Raw genomic sequence first — 16,945 nt, 5'->3', positions numbered from 1 at the left:
ATAGTTAAGCACATGTCTAAGTGTTTGCAAGATTGGGGAAATAATTTGTTGAGCTGCACTTTAATTATTTTTTTTTTGTAATACCCCTTTATTGTATTTTTTTTTAAAGAGGTTGTCAGAACACATTTATAAGGAGCTTTGTCATAACAGCTTTTTTAATCCAATATATATTGTCCCCTTTAGTCGCAAAATATAAGCCTGATAATCTTTACTTATTGATGTGATTCAAGACAATGGGAGTTTTTCATTGACCTTTAGATCAGGCTTTCCATTTTGTGGGGCAATATATTATATACACATAGCCTATTCCATGCTTGATTCTTCTCCCACTTATACTCATTTTACATCAGTGTAATTCCACTTTGTTCAGCTGAGTTACTTTCAGTTCAGTGAAAGGAGAATCAGGCCATTTCCTTATAATATACAGTGCTGTTCGCTTTTGACTTACACTTCTTTAAATAAACGTGACTGTCTGCATTTAGTACCTCAGCCGTATGCCTATTTACATAAAGATTTCCAATGTCTGATTAACATCAGGAGTTCCAGTTTTTTTATATGGCACCCACTGAGGCATAACTCTGCTCAATGTTCCACAACGTTTTTTTGGGAGTATGTCAGTATTCAACTTCATTAATTAATGTTGTTAGCTAATTGACTGGATTATTATTCTGGAACTGTGTTTGCCAGAGGTAACTATTCTTCTCTAGCATACCAAATGTTTGAAATGTCCTCTTTAATTTAAAATTAATAAGCAGTAAGGCAGCAGGTGACAAATTTGTTACTGGTAATTTTCCTTTCCCCATAAAAAAAAATTCCATTGGATTTTAAAATATTTTAATGCTTTTTCCTCTTCTGTCATTTGTAATATTGCTGCAATATAATGGAGTCCTAGCGAACAATAGCAACAGGGTAGCTTGATTAAAAGGAAAAAAATAAACAATGCACTCAGCAAGGATTTGTATCTCTTGCCTTTGATAGCAGCAGAGATCAGACGTGTGGACAAAATTATTGTTAGAGGTAGAGTGTGGCCTCAGATACAACAGAGAAGTTACTGCAGATTTATATTGGTGTAAACAAGATCAGAATTTGGCCCTTAGGCTTAGAGAAAATATACAGCTGATCCACAGCAGTGCCAGAAAACTCAATACTGCTATCAACTATCTTCCTTCTTTGAAGGGCTCTCACCTGCCCTGGAGCCCAGAGCTGAGCACTGAATTTGTGATGGTGTTAAAGAGAGAGGTCTCCCCACTTAATGTCCTGTCGCTTAACATTGTTTCAATCTTATGTCCCTGCTCAATTACAGAACATGCTCCATTTAAAGTTGAGCAATGCTTCGCTATAACATCATTTGCCTGGTTTGTCCACAGCTGGCAGCCCCGCTATCAGCTCCCCTACGCCCCAGCGCCTCCTGCCCTCTGGCAGACCCCGCGGATCAGTGCCTTCCCCCTCGTCCCTCTGCCTCCTGTCCGCAGCAATCAGCTGGCTTGTGGCATTCAAGAGGGAGGGGGAGGAGTGAGGACTCTGGGCACAGGCTCCCCCTCCCTCTCCTGCCTCCTGAACCCTGCAAACCAGCTGATTGTTGCAGGCAGGAGGCGAGGGAGGCGAGAGCCTGCACGCTGAGTCCTCGCTCCTCCCTCCTGCTCCCTGAATATCGCAAGCGAGCTGATTGCCACAAGCAGGAGGGAGGATGCAGTGCACCTCCTCTCTTCCTCCCCCTGCCTCCTGCCCATGGCAATCAGCTGGCTTGCAGTGTTCAGGAGGGAGGGGGAGCCTGGGCACTGTGTCCTTGCTCCTTCCCCCTCCCTCGTGAATGCTGCAAACCAGCTGATTGCCACAGGCAGGAGGCAGGGGAGGGAGGGGTTAGGAGCGAGGACACAAAGTGCAAAGTAAAGGGGAAAGAAGAGGCAGGTGAAGGATGGGGACTTGGGGGAAGGGGTGGCATGGGCAGGCCGAGGGTTGAGCTTTCCACCCTCGTGCTTGCAGAGAAGGGGAAGCTGTTGCTGCTGCTGTTGCGCAATGTGGTTCTCCTAGCCTACAGCACCTTCAGCCTCCTTGCTTGCCTCATTGTCTCCACTGCCAGTGGGCTGTGCCTGTGTGAGGTAAGGCAGGGACACCTCCCAACTATACTACTGTACTGTATGGCAAAAAAAAATTTCCCTGGAACCTAATCCCCCCATTTACATTCATTCTTATGGGGAAATTGGATTAGCTTAACATCATTTCACTTAAAGTCGCATTTTTCAGGAACATAACTACAACGTTAAGTGAGGAGTTACTATATTTCCCTCGAATAAAGGCTGTGGAAATAAAGGGGTCATCCCAAACCACCACAATTTACTACAGTCTTTGGTCAGGTTCAGGCACGTGAGAAAAAAAATCTATATTTGGGTGCTGGAGTGCATCACTGGATCTTCCATCCTCACATCCCCCCTCCACATCCCCCATGGGAGTGGAAGAAGAGAGGTGGAATGAAAATGACAGCTAAAAGTCAGTACTGACCAAGTCTTGTAGTATTTTGCTCCCCACCTCAAGGTTGTTTTGGAATATGTGAAAGATGCATTGTAAATTCTCATCACTACAATGGCAAGTACCTACATAAATTAACATACTACTCCTAAATATAAAGGGAAGATTATCTTGGAAATAAGTAAAGTGCATTTATATGGCACTTTAAAAATGTTCAGCAGAACTCAAAGTATTGAGTGATACAGCTACACCTATTTTAATAATTTAAAACAGATTTCATCCTGATGGCATATCGATTTATCCTTGCTATACAAATCTTCCCTTCTGTTCATTAAGCTATACAAAACCTCCTTACTAAAATGGAATATCCATTATGATCAGTTATCTTTTTACTCTACATCTTTTCTCTTTGATTTTCCCCATCACATAAATCAGACAGAGGTCTGCTCTTAAAAAGACCAAACAAATGAAAAGTGGACCTGTGGTAATTATTCTTTCTCCTCCAAATGTCATTAATAGACAGTCTTCCTTTACTTTTAAATACTAGAATTGCTTCCTTTATTGCTATTGTTTGAATTATGGCCAGCGTATGTGTGTTGTCTTGTTTCTGCAGACTGTAACTGTAACCCTTTTGGCTCTGTCCATGATCGCTGTAATGACACAGGATTCTGTGAGTGTAAGGAGGGAACATCAGGGACTAAATGTGATAAGTGTCTGCTGGGATATATCTGGCACAGCTTAGGCTGTCAACGTAAGTAACTGAGAGCTGCCCTTTTCCTGCACCTTTGCTGCCTGTGCTTCTGTATCCCAGCATGTGCAGCTACTTAGAGTTGAAAAAGAGCAAAACTTTTACAAGCTTTAAAAATGCCTTACTGCCTGAACCTTTATGGATACTCCCAAATGAGGGCAGTAAATTGACTGTGCAGTCCATTTATTTCATTACGCTTTTAGTGCCCTCTCCCCTTTTCTCTGTTAATGCCTGGAGGAGCTTGTACTGAAATATGCAGATGTGTGTGTCTTGCCCGCTATCAATTAATTTGTGTGAGCTAAACTACAAGTGCAACTTTCCAAACTTAAAAATTCTTACTGAAAGACAAAAGGTGATATCTAAGTGTATTAACATGTTTCTGTGACTGAACTTCTGCCTTTTTGAGTAGCTTAAAAATCTGAGTTCATAAATTAAACTACATCTATATAATATATAGAGAACAGCGTACTAACTCATTACTTAGTATTATAGTGCCTAAACCAAAAATACAGAGTTAATAAATCTAAAGATTTTAACAAAATAGCAATTAATATTAACTTTTAGTAGCAGATGGTGATCAATATTTTGCTATACCACTATACACAAGCAAATGCCACACCATTACATATTGGGCTAGGCTGCTGCTGCTGGAATCTTTGTATTAGGTCCTCAATATTCTAATCTCTATAACTACTACTTTTGAAGATTTAATTCTACAAACTCTTGAACACCCTTTTATTTGTTTCTTTCACCTTTTCCCCCTGGTTCTCAGCATTTCTCTCTCTCTCTCTCTCTCTCTCACACACACACACACACACACACACACACACTCTTTCTGCAAAAAACACTTGCTCCTGGTTAGTAAGATCTAGAAACTCATGAAAGATAAGAAGAAGAAGAAGAATTATTGGCATAGTGTCTTAGCTATAGACTCTAAAATACTCTACAACCAAATACAAATGATATATCCTAAGATTACTTCGCCTCCTAAAATACAACTACCTGGAAGGGGGGTGATGGGGGGAGAGAGAGAAAGAGAGAGAGAGACCTTGGCCTTCAAACAAGCAGACGACAGTTCCAAAGCGAGGAACTTGAAAAACTATCAGGAATTGCAGGTGCAAAGACTATAATTCCCGAAATAGAATGTATCAGCTACTGAAGGTTTGCCATAGGCAGTCTATAGAGAGGAATGACCTATTCACAGTAAACATTTTATTCAATGAATTTGGCCTGTTTCTACATTTGTGAATTATATACACACAGATTTGATTTTAACATGTTTGTTATTCAGTAACTGGTTCATGCAAACATATCTGATAGCAACTTTCAAGGTTTTGAAATTTGGTTTCCTTCCACTGGAACTGAAACAAAATTTTTCAAATGCTTTTAAGGAAAACAGAATTGTGTCGAATTGTCCATTTTGAGGCTGAACCCTGAGGTTTTTGATTTGGGTATCAGTTTGTGTCCCCGTGCCTTGGTTCAAGTCCCTGCTCAGCCTGATTAAGAGTGGTCCGGGATGAAAAAAAAAACTGTAGTGAATCAAGCAGAGCAGGGACTTGAGTCTCCTGTATCCTAGCCCAGTTCCCTAACTATTAGACTGTGAACCATGTAGGAGCTCAATTTTCTCATCCCTCTAGTGCTGGTTCACACAGATTATGACAACGTACTGTGTTGCTTTCAATTATTCCTTTAGCTCAAGTGCCCAAGGTCTGTGCAGTGAATCTAAAGGTACAAACTCTCTTGATGAATCATCTGGGGGTCAATATTGTGCTGCATGATGGAATTTCTGTTTTCTCAGTTTGCTTTTTTTGAAAACCTAGGAAATTAGGCTCAATAAACTACATTAAAGGAAAACTGAGGCTGCAAAATCAACCACTCAAAACCTTAATTTGCCCACCTTCTGCATACATTATCATACAGACTTTAATTACGTGATCACGTACTGTTTTTCCACAGGATCCCTGCCTTACTTAGTGCACAGGATGGACTTGCTCTGGAAACGATACAGGAGGGAAGGAAAGGAGGTTGTTCAACTTCTGCTTAATTTGTTGCAGAAGTTGGAAGCTGTATAGTGAATGAGCCAGGGGGACTACAATAAAAGAAAGAATGATCTCACAATTAAAGCAGTTGACTGCTGCCCTGGTGAAATAGATTCTCTCCCTGTCTCTGCCAGAGCGCTTATGTGATTTTAGTCAAATCATTTATATCAAACTTTTCTCACATGGTCAGTAATTGTGTATATCTTATTTCCTGAGTGCTTGTCCTGAGACCCTGGGGCCTGATTTGCAGCAGTGCTGTGCACTCACATCTGTAGTTGAAGTCAGTGGAGAGTTGTGCTTTGAACACATAAAGAGCTATGTAATGAAAAATAAGTTTCTAGGCATCTCAAATTGGACACCCAAAATTAGTGGATACTTCTGACCTTAATCTTTCTGTGACTCAGTTTCACATCTGTAATACAGGGATAATACAATTCCTTTATTTCACCAGGGTGTCATGAAAATAAATTCAGTAATATTTGTGAAGCTTTGAGGAGAGATTAGAAAGACTGAGATTGTTCAACTTGGAAGAGAGAATATGACAGGGGTCTATAAAATCACAAAGGGTGTGGATAAAGTAAATAGGGAGGTGTTGTTCACTGCTTTAAATAACACAAGAAATCAGAGGTCACCCAATGAAATTAGTAGGCAGCAGGTCTACAATAAACATAAGAACATAAGAATGGCCATACTGTCTACTGACAGTGGCCAATACCACGTGCCCCAGAGGGAATGAACCTAACAGATCAAGTGATCTCTCTCCTGACATCCATCTCCACCCTCTGACAAACAGAGGGGAAGGACACCATTCCTTACCCATCCTGGCTAATAGCCATTAATGGACTTAACCTCCATGAATTTATCCAGTTCTCTTTTAAACCCTGTTATAGTCCTAGTCTTCACAACCTCCTCAGGCAAGGAGTTCCACAGATTGACTGTGTACTATCTGAGAAGAACTTCCTTTTATTTGTTTTAAACCTGCTGCCCATTCATTTCATTTGGTGGCCCTTAGTTCTTATATTATGGGAACAAGTAAATAACTTTTCCTTATTCACTTTCTCCACATCACTCATGATTTTATGTACCTGTATCATATCCCCCGCTTATTCTCTTCTTTTCCAAGATGAAAAGTCCTAGCCTCTTCACTCTCTCCTCATATGGGACCCATTCCAAACCCCTAATCATTTTAGTTGCCCTTCTCTGAACTTTTTCTAATGAATCTTTTTTAAATGAGGAGACCACATCTGTACGCAGTGCTCAAGATGTGGGCATACCATGGATTTATATAAGGGCAATAAGATATTCTCCATCTTATTCTCTATCCCTATTGTAATGATTCCTAACATCCTGTTTGCTTTTTTGACTGCTGCTGCACACTGCGTGGACATCTTCAGAGAACTATCCACAATGACTCCAGGATCTCTTTCCTGATTAGTTGTAGCTAAATTAGCCCCCCATCATAGTGTACATATAGTTGGATATATGTATAGTTTATGTTCTTATGCAACCCCATGCTCTTGGTGTCCCTGAGCTTCTGAGTGCCAGATGCTGGGAGTGGATGGATCACTTGATAATTGCCCTATTCTGTTCATTCCTTTTGAAGCACCTGCCATTGGCTGCTGTTGGAAGACAGGATACTGGCCTAGATGGACCATTGGTTTCACCCAGTAATACCATTCTTATGTTCTGTGTTCAGAACAGGATTGGAATAATTAGTGCAGCAAATAACACATGAGGCCTCATGCTGAACAACAAGGAAAAAACAAAACTATTGAATTGCTGTTCTACTCTGGAAACTTACCTTGGCATAGCTCTCTCTCTCAGGCATATGAAAAATCCATCCCTCTGGGAGACGTAGGTATTCTGACCTAGCCCTCAATATAGACAGTATTACTGCCACTTGGGCAGCTGGATTAACTACAGCGATGGCAGAACCCCTTCCTTTGGTATAGATAGTGTCTACACTGAAGTGCTATAGCAGTGCAGCTGCTGCTGTACCATTTCAAGTGTAGACTTGCCCTAAATGAGCACTGCCCATCCTATGGACTGAATGAGGAAGGAGTTCTGTGGGGAAAAAATATTATGTGATCATATAATTAAAGATGTATCATAATGCACATGCCCAAGAGGCAGCATTAGGATTAAACAGGCAACCTTAATTCTGGCATTTCCTACCATTTGAGTGCCTGAGTTTGCAACCTCAATTTTCTTTTAACATAGTGTTGGCGTTCCCTTCGATACCTTAACCTCCCAGCAACTCAACTCGACTCTGAACTAGTCATTTAGGTTTCTTTACTGGGATACAGTAAAACTACACTGATCAGACTCTGCTAGCACAGGGGTTGACACAAGTCCAAAGTACATAATCATTAATCTAATTATATACACATTCCCGAAAGAGAATGCCGCATGCATATTTTATTTTACTTCATATCACGCACTCTGTGATTGGTTCATTAATTTCTGGGAACCATACTCCATACAAATCATGAACTGTTCACATGCCACACATCTGCCATCCATTACACATTAATCACTACTCTACTATTCCCTTATCTAATAGTTACATATTTATATGTACTGTGAACGCTGCTGTCAATTCATGCTTTGTTCACAGTCTCATGTCCTTGGTCAGAATAGACTTTTTCATAGTGGTTTTTGTGTGTAATACATAGTTAAACTACATTTTGTTGAATCAAAGTTCCCACAAAATATTTTTCAGGATATCTAGTTAGAACACTAGAAGACTGATATATTCAGAAAGTTAAAATGCAGCAAGGGATATTTAATAAGTTTCTTTACTTGGCACAAAGGAAATAAATACCAACGCTCATCTATTCAAAAGTCAGAAAACAACTTGTTTCTGAATGCAATTGTCAGGGTTATAGGCAGGGCAGCTCCAGGCACCAGCGCAGCAAGCGCATGTCTGGGGTGGAAAGCCGTAGGGTGGCAGCCTGTTGGTTGCTGTGAGGGAGGCAGGCAAGCAGCTTTCAGCAGCGCCTGCAGAAGGTCCACTGGTCCTGCGGCTTTGGCAGCAATTCGGTGGCGGGGACGCTGATGGCGCAGCACCGGTGGACCGCCCGCAGGCACGCTGCCAAAAGCCGCCTGCCTGCCGTGCTTGGGGCGGCAAAAAAAAAGAGCTGCTCCTGGTTATAGGATGGACATCGGATTGCCATGTATTCAATATATCAAGCTGAGTACACACTGATTAAAATCCATTCTGATATTTCAGTTTGCAGCAGAGGAGTCCATGATCTAGCTGCTTTTGCAATTGGCCCATTTTTTTCCAATTAATTTCTGTCTGGAAGATTTTATTTACTGTCTTTTTCTAGAAAATTACATGAAAACGAAAATCACTGCATTGCATTATCAAAACTCTGGAGGGATTATTTGCCTGAGCATGCCAACGGTGGTGTTGATATAATTCCCTGTAACAGCTTTCTCTGAGCCATGATGCTACAGAAATATATATATAAAGGGACTTTTTCCTTTTTAAAAAATATGGCTTATTTACAAAATTAGACATATTAATGTTTAGGGAGCTTTCCCAGTGTGTAGTATTGACCTACTGGAACCAGAAATTTGACCTGCTATCACAAAATCCATATTCTTTGTCACGTCAGTTCATAGTGTAGATTTAAAGTACTAAAAAAAATTGTTATACATACCAAGTGGATAACGTTCCACAGTTGTTAATCCATTTCTTAAAAAAAAAAAAATATGCAAAGGCCTATTCTGTTTTATGGACCAAAGTGCTGCAATATTTTTTATAAATTAAGGTCCAGATTGTTCTTAGTACTGCATGGACACAAGTGGGAAGAAGGCATAGAGACACCTAGCTCGCCCCTTGCATCCCTGTTCATACAGGGGCCAGATACAATCTTGGTCCTTGCCTTCCAGATCATAAGTACTAACATTAGCAGCAGTAACCTCAGAGTTCAGGGATTCCACCACACAGACACAGCATCTAGCAGAGGTGTATTGGTTCAGGGAGAATGCTTGTACTAAATAAAAGGGTGCAGCTGATGTGACTGCTGTGTGCCAATCACCCATTTCCATCTAAGGCGCACATGCACACACACACAATCAGGGAACAGAAAGAATACTTTGGTAGTGATTCTTTCCACCAGTGACAAATTAGCAACACAGTTTGATCAACTCACAGAGTTACAAAAAGATAAAAATCAAACAATGGATACAATTTAAAAAACAAACAAACCAGCAATCTGCTCCCAGATATTTTGTGAGCAGGCAAAGCGGCTACTGCAATGAGATCCTGGCAAGCAGATCTTTGACTTGTCACTGAGCCCAAGTGGGGATTTGGGGAGGTGTAGCGGTCCTCCTCTGCAGATCTGATTACATTATTGTTGTGAAGTATTGGATCAGCTCTGTTTATCATCTGTTGATTTAACGGTACAAATCTTAAACAATTAGTAAGCATAACATTCCTTTCAGAAGTGTGGGTTTTCAGTCAGATACCTCATGTTAAACTTTTAATTCTAATTCAAGTAGATGCAGATGTGTATTCCAGGTAGGTGTGTGTGCGCCTCTGGATCCAAAGATTTTGCCTACCAGTACAGGGCATAGAGGGGTGCCTTGTTTCTATAGCCCTTCCCCTGACTATATGAGGCAGGGCCACCCTGACCCCTCTCAGTTTCTTCTCAGCACACATCAGCTGGAGTCAGATCTCAGTGTGGTTGCTGTCTCACAAACTTGCATTCATCCTTCTTAGCCTAGTTCATTGTACATAGTTAGTAGTTAGTGTTAGTTTAAAAAAAAAAGTGAGAGTAATGTTAGCGGTAGTGATGCCCTCACCAGGGTCCAAGCATTGCCCTTCCTGTGGAGTGGCAGTTTCCAACTCCGACACAAGATGCTTGCTCTGCTTTGGTAAAGCACACCTTAAAGTGCGCTGTTCAATCTATAGATCATTCAAAATAGAGGGCTCAGGGGACACGGGACCTTCGCCTCAAGCAGCATCTGCTTGGACAGGCCATGTGGCCTGACTCAGTATCAAGGCTTTTCTCGGGTTACAGATCGCCCTCGGAATGGCTCCTGAAGGAGGATTGTTTCTGCAGCATGGGAAATTCACACTATTGACCTATTTGCGACCAGGGAAAACAAGAAGTGTCGCCATTCTGCTTTAATGGGGAAGTTCAGCCGGGCTCCATTGCCAAATGCTTTCCACTGCAGGAAAAAGTTCAAGGTGGATCACCTCTATGTGGCCATGATAGCTGGTTCTGGGGCCTCCTCACCCTGTCAATTCATCCTCCCATACTGCTTCCTCACACACGATTACGACCACACCCTTAATCTGATGATCAGCTCCCTGCACCTTATGGAGGAGGTACTGCATGGCTGAATGAAGAAGAGCATTGCTTGGAGGCAGACCGACCTGTCCTACTTAACAGTAGGAAGCCTTCTAATAAGATGGCCTATTTGATTAAGTGGAAATGGTTCTCAGTGTGGTCCTTGGGGCCTATCTGGCTGGAACTTCAATCCAGAACATCTTGGAGTACCTGCTACACCTTCAAAATAGGTGTTGGTAGCAATATTGGCATTTCATCCCTCTATCCAAAGGGGATCAGTTTTTTCCAATGCCACAGTGACAAGATTTCTGAAAGGACTTCTTTGCTTGCATCCTCTGGTCCAAGAGCCAGTCCTTTTCTGAGACTGGAACATGTATTTTGCAGCTCTAATGAGGCCTCCATTCGAGCCCCTTATATCCTGTCCACTGCCCCTCTTGTCTCAAAGAACTACATTCTTCATAGCCATTGCCTCTGCTAGAAGAGTGGATGAGTTGCAGACGCTTGAAGGCAGGGCCTCCTTACATGCAGCTCTCCAAGGACAAGGTAACATCCCAGTTACAGCCAAAGTTCTTATCCAAGATGGTCTCTCAGTTTCATTTGAACCAAGCGGTGTATTTCCCTGTATTTTTTGCTAAGCTGCATTCCTCTCCAGAGAAGCAATGTTAGATGTTAGATGCTGCCTAGCCTTTTATCATGAATAGTTGCAAACAGGAAAGGCGAAGCATGAATTACATGCAGACCACATGAAGGGACAAGCCGTCTCTGCGCAGACCATCTCTAGATGGATAATGTCTTATATCAAGACAGTGTATGAGATAGTGTGGGCTGTGCCTCCTCAGCAGATATTGACTCATTTCAATGAGAGCACAGGATACATTGGTACATTTCTCAGTGAGATATTTCCATATGGACATTTGAAGGGTGGCCACATGGTTGTCCATACATAGGTTAACGCAATCACTGCTTCTTCCAGAACAGACACTAATGTTAGAGAAGTGGTCCTGCAATCCCTACTCACATAGACTCCAAGCCCCACTCGAACAGAGTGTGCTGCTTCTGTGTCACCTACCTAGAATACACGTCTGCATCTACTCGAAGAAGAAACAACGATTACTTACTGTAACGGATTCTTTGAGATGTGATGCATGACCTGCCCTCCATCCCCTCTGCATTGGAGCCTTAACCTGGATGTTCAATGCGAAGGAACTGGGGGTGGGGGAGGCAGTGTACCTTATATAGTCAAGGAAGAGGCAATACACACAAGATGTGAATGCTGCCTTTCTACAGATACTGCTAGGCAAAAGCCTCTGGCTCCAGTGTGCAGGACACAAACATGCCTACCTGGAGGACATATCTGCATCACATCTTGAAGAACCACAATCACAGTAAGTAGCCGTTTCATATATTATTTGATTTTGCCCCTTTTTCCATTCTTTAATAATTTTCATTAAGGCAGGCAGAGGATTACACTTGAATTCTTATCTCTGATGTTCAAACTATACAAACTGCATGCATCTGTCTTGTGGACTGACTTGCATCATTCCATAGAATGCCAGATTATTCTGTCAGTTATCCTTCTATGTATTACCTGATTATTTAAATATAAATAAGCTTCTTTTATTGTCTGAATTTTGCCATGAATTACAAGTGTTAGCAGCTAAAGCATTTTATGAAAATCATCATGCAGGATGAATTTCCAGAGAAAATCAAACATGAAACCGTGAGCCAATGAATTATATAAACATTTCTTATAGGAAGTGAACACTTGCAATACAACAAAAAAATCTTTTGCTACTGAGAACTTCCAAAATTGTCATTCTTAAAAGACAAATTACAACCTTCTTTTCTTTCTAAACAGTTCAAATAAATAAATGCAGTTGTCCTATAAAAATCTCGCCTGCAGGGATACTTATCATGTTTATATATATCTGTGTAGGAAGATACACATTGTACATCACCCTAAATACATATACATGAATCTCATGCGTATTAGGAAGTATACTGAAGAGGAAGAAGCACACAATTCAGAATCAGGAAGCCTTGATTTCTAATGCAGCTCTGACATGGTCCTGCTATGTACCTTGGGCAAGTCACTTACCCTCTCTACTTCAGTTTCTCCATCTGTTATGATGGGGATAATATTTACTAACCTACTTCACAAGCCTGTTATGGTGGTTCATTAGGTCATGTTTTGAATATACCAGGCCAAATTACACCAGTTTAAATTCAGAGTAACTTGACTGAAATCAATCTAGAATCACACTGATGTCCCAAGGAATACTATTATTGAAACATGTAAGGATGTGCACTCCAAGAACAAACATGGCAAAATTATAAATCCTCACAGAGTTATTGGGTCAGATTCTCAGCTGGTATAAATCAATGTACTTCAGTGAAGGTCTATCAATTTACCAGCAGAAAGTATGCCTCATAATTCCATATAGCCCCCTATCACTGTGGATCTTTAAAGACAGAAAAGACAAGAGCCAAACCTTGTTCAGGCAAATATAACATATGGGATAACTATACAGGTGCAACATCATAGAACGGACAAAAGCACTCAGGTCAAAGCATGGTTTCATGACAGACGCATGTTTTAGTGTGGGATTTGATTTGACGATGGAAAGGGAGTGTACTTAGCATGAAAAACGTGAGATGTTTCAAATGTTGAGATTGCAGTATAGAATGTAATGAAATCAGTGGATATATATTGGTAGCATTGGTAGTGCTGGCATAGGCTAAGGAGCGGTGCTGAAACACCATTTTACACTCTACAGTGATTTTGTTTGCAATCTTCTCTGACCTACAGAGAAAGTGGCATTGATGGGCACTGGAGGGAATTGTGTCTGCTCCTCTCCATGGAGGAAAGGTTTCCATAACAATGCATGACCAAGACATTGGTTGTAAACACAATGGTCAACAGCTAGTGATGTCTGCGGGCATTTCGAAGAAAGTCCCAGGAAGATGACAGCCCACAGACAACTGGAGAGGGAACTGAGTAAAGAGTTAGCATAACACTGCTAGGCCATTGGGTTCTAGTGAGCAATAACTCTCCGTTTAAAAGGGCTAATGTGATCACCTGGTGCATTTCCCCCCAAAATCAGAGCACATTATACATGAACAGCATTTATAAAACCACAGCACCAATCTGGCCATTTAAGAAAGGAAAAGAGCTCCCTTACCATCATGATGCTATGTTTTTTTCTACTCCAATTGCCTTCACAAATGTCTCAGCTTTCAGGTCTTTCAGCCTTACTAGGATAGCAACTATTTTTTTTTATTTCATCATATGGTTATCAATATTGTCAGCTGTCAAGCTAACTATTGGAATTTTAACCAAACTAAATCCATTTTAAGTGGTTGAGAAGCAAAATGCAAAAAATAGGGAGGCTCACAAAGACCTAACCACTGAAAAAAAGATAAAATACTAATTTAATAAAAATAGACAGTGCTGCAGGAATTATATTGTACAGATGGGAAATTAATAACCTTTTAATGAATACATACATAGTATTACAGTAGAACCTCAGAACTGACCAGTCAACCACACACCTCATTTAGAACTGGAAGTACAACAATCAGGCAGCAGCAGCAGATGAAAAAAAAAAGGCAAATACAGTACCGTACAATGTTAAACATAAACTACTATAAAATAAAGGGAAAACAGCATTTTTCCTCTGCATAGTAAAAGCTGTATTAAGTCTGTTAGTTGTAAACTTTTGAAAGAGCAACTGAACAAAATGTTATGGAATTATGAACATTCCAGAGTTATGAACAACCTCCTTTCCCAGCGTGTTCATAACTGAGTTTCTACTGTATATGTAAAGAGCTAAAATAAATCATGCTGGTGGATATAATAGCAGTGCATTTCAAAGCAGCACTCTTTAAAGAGTGTGCATACAATTTTTTTGGTTCATCAGTTTTTGTTGGCGGTGTATTATGGAAGTTTTCTGCATATCTAAATATTAGGAAATTCATAAAAAAGTTAAAGTATCCTATTTGTTTTCTTTAGTCAGTATAATTTTAAAACGGTTAATATTTGATAGGTTAATAATAAATATTTTAATATAGTATATTGCAGTCAGGAGTAGATCAAAAGGAGCTACAAAGTAAGCTCCAAAAGATAAACTTTTATTAGGAACATGAAATAGAACAGAAAGCTTGATAGCAATTACCATTTAATCTATTCATATTTGGAAACATTGAATAGGAAGCATATAATTCAGTGAATTGTTATGAATTATTAATTGCTCATTTCAACTGTGATGAGCAGGGTTGCTCTTATTGTGAAAACCTGTCATGCTTCTCTTTTAAACCTACTCAGTGGCCTTCACCTTTGTGTAATTTGCTTGCTACCATTTCATGAGAACAAAAAGAAAAGATCCATTCAACCAGTACTGAGGTTTTGATCACATGGCTCTAAAGGGGACAATATAGGTTGAAATAAAACAATCATCATGTTTAATTAGAGATAAAAAAAATATTATTGACCTGAGTTAATCAAAGGTACTTGACATTTCCTTGCCATCCATGTTATTGATGCAGTACTGACACAAGTACACACTAACATGCACAAATATTTCCATCAGTGCCTCGTGTCGCCAGCAAGTTTTTCCTGTTCATGATAACACTTGTGTGAGAACCAAAGGTTAATTTAAAGGGAGCTGATTAGGCTCCTAGATGGACTGGCTGACCTCCAGCTGATTCTGAAAGGTTTTGGACCATATTTCTTATTGAGAAAATATGACATTTTATGAATGTTAATAAACAAATAAAATCAAGAAAACATATCACTATAACTCAACTATTAACACTCCTAAACTTAGAATTAAGCAATACAGTCATCAAGTCACAATTAAGGTAAAATCAACAAGTTAACAGTAAGATTGGATTAGAATTAAATCATCAATTTAGTCAAATCATCAGATGAATATAGCAGATAATCAATCCTTATAAGTCCTAAAACCAAATTATAGAACTTTCCCTGTGGCACTACTATCAAAATTGTAATTTAATATCTTAAGTGACAACCTCACAGCCAGTGAAAGCTTAAGTGGATTTTACTGCAATGTGATGGCTAACTCCTTTCATTCCCTCCAATACTGACAATGGAAGCCTTAATAGGACCCTTTGATGAGCAGAAGTTTAACAAATCTTACTTAACAGTTTACAGCTGACAATTTGAAGGTTTTTTTTGGAGGCTTGCACAGAATGAAGAACACTCGTAGCAAGTATTTTTATAAGGTCTGTTTATACCTGGGAAACCTTACTGGTGCCTTCCCTCTGGATTTTACGAGTGCTCACACACACACATGCAGACAACCACCCTTCCACATCCTAAATCAATAAAAGGTTGGGATGTGTCTCCATTAATAAAACAAAGGACAAAAATAGCAAAAGGATAAATAATATACTTAAGATAATAAGGGTTATCGCTTCAGAACTTAGAGTCTATTGATTCACATGGTGTAGGAGCTGGATCTGGAGTGACAGTCAAACTATATGGTGACAGGGCTGGAACAGTGCTTCATGTTAGTGGGGCCTTTCAGGTGCTGGGAGACTTGTCAGAGACTGGCGTAACTTGTTCATTGTTGCCTTCTCGTTCCCCTCAGGAGGCTTTCCTCAGGAATCAGAAGCATCTATCTCCCCTCAAGTCCCACTTGAGGAAGCATTTTTAAAAAATATTCATTGTTGCACACCATATGCACTGTGGTCTTGTGACCCCCAACATAAAAAGGCACAAGCCTGGTTTTGAGGTAGTTGCCATAGCCCCTGCTCCTTTTAGGGTGACACTAACATCTGCCCCCAACTTGTAGGGAAAAGAGCCCTAAACATCCTACGAGTTGCAGAAGACTCTCAGAGAAACACCAACCACTCAACATGCATCCATCAGCAGTGCTAAAAATTAATATGGACATCTCATGACCGATGTCACCATCTTTTCTTGCAAACAAGACAATTTGGCAACCATCATCTTCTAAAACTGTGTCAGAGGTTACACAGCTTGTGCCTGGAATTCCCATCGTAGAGCAGCAAGTTACTTTAAAGCTTATCAAAATAACCCATTTAAAATAGAAATAATTAAAGTTTGTACAAGGTCTGTATTCTCATATATAATGTTTCTCTCACACTTAAGTGGTCGAGCGTGCAAGATGCTGAGGGCCTCATGAGATGAGCTCCCTTCAATTCTTGCTGAAGCCAGTGTTTTTACACTGTTTATTAACATTATACTTTTTACATTCCTGCAGCCTTCAAAAGACACTATCTGGTCTAGTTCACCTGAAAACTGAATGGTTTGCAATTGGCTTTTTAAGTTCTTTTAAGTTCAGGAGGCATAATTAATGTTATGGTGCACTGACCACTGACCTGGACTTGAACATACTAAA

General features: G+C 40.2%; 1 protein-coding gene across 4 annotated transcripts in view; it reads left to right on the top strand.

Annotated features, from left to right (window-relative positions):
- Positions 1-16,945, top strand: part of NTNG1 (netrin G1) — a 204,641-nt gene that overhangs the window by 155,028 nt on the left and 32,668 nt on the right. Inside the window, exon 9 of one of the 4 annotated variants that reach the window (XM_030573668.1) lies at positions 3,080-3,217. The exons of the other annotated variants lie outside the window; for them this stretch is intronic. Within the exon in view, the coding sequence (XP_030429528.1) occupies positions 3,080-3,217 (138 nt within the window). The remainder of the gene's footprint in view (positions 1-3,079; positions 3,218-16,945) is intronic. 4 annotated transcript variants of the gene reach the window in all.

Source organism: Gopherus evgoodei, chromosome 8 (genome assembly GCF_007399415.2).
Source record: "Gopherus evgoodei ecotype Sinaloan lineage chromosome 8, rGopEvg1_v1.p, whole genome shotgun sequence".
Classification (NCBI taxonomy): domain Eukaryota; kingdom Metazoa; phylum Chordata; order Testudines; family Testudinidae; genus Gopherus; species Gopherus evgoodei.
Note: the sequence above shows the minus strand (reverse complement) of the source record. Positions and strands in the feature narration are given on the sequence as shown.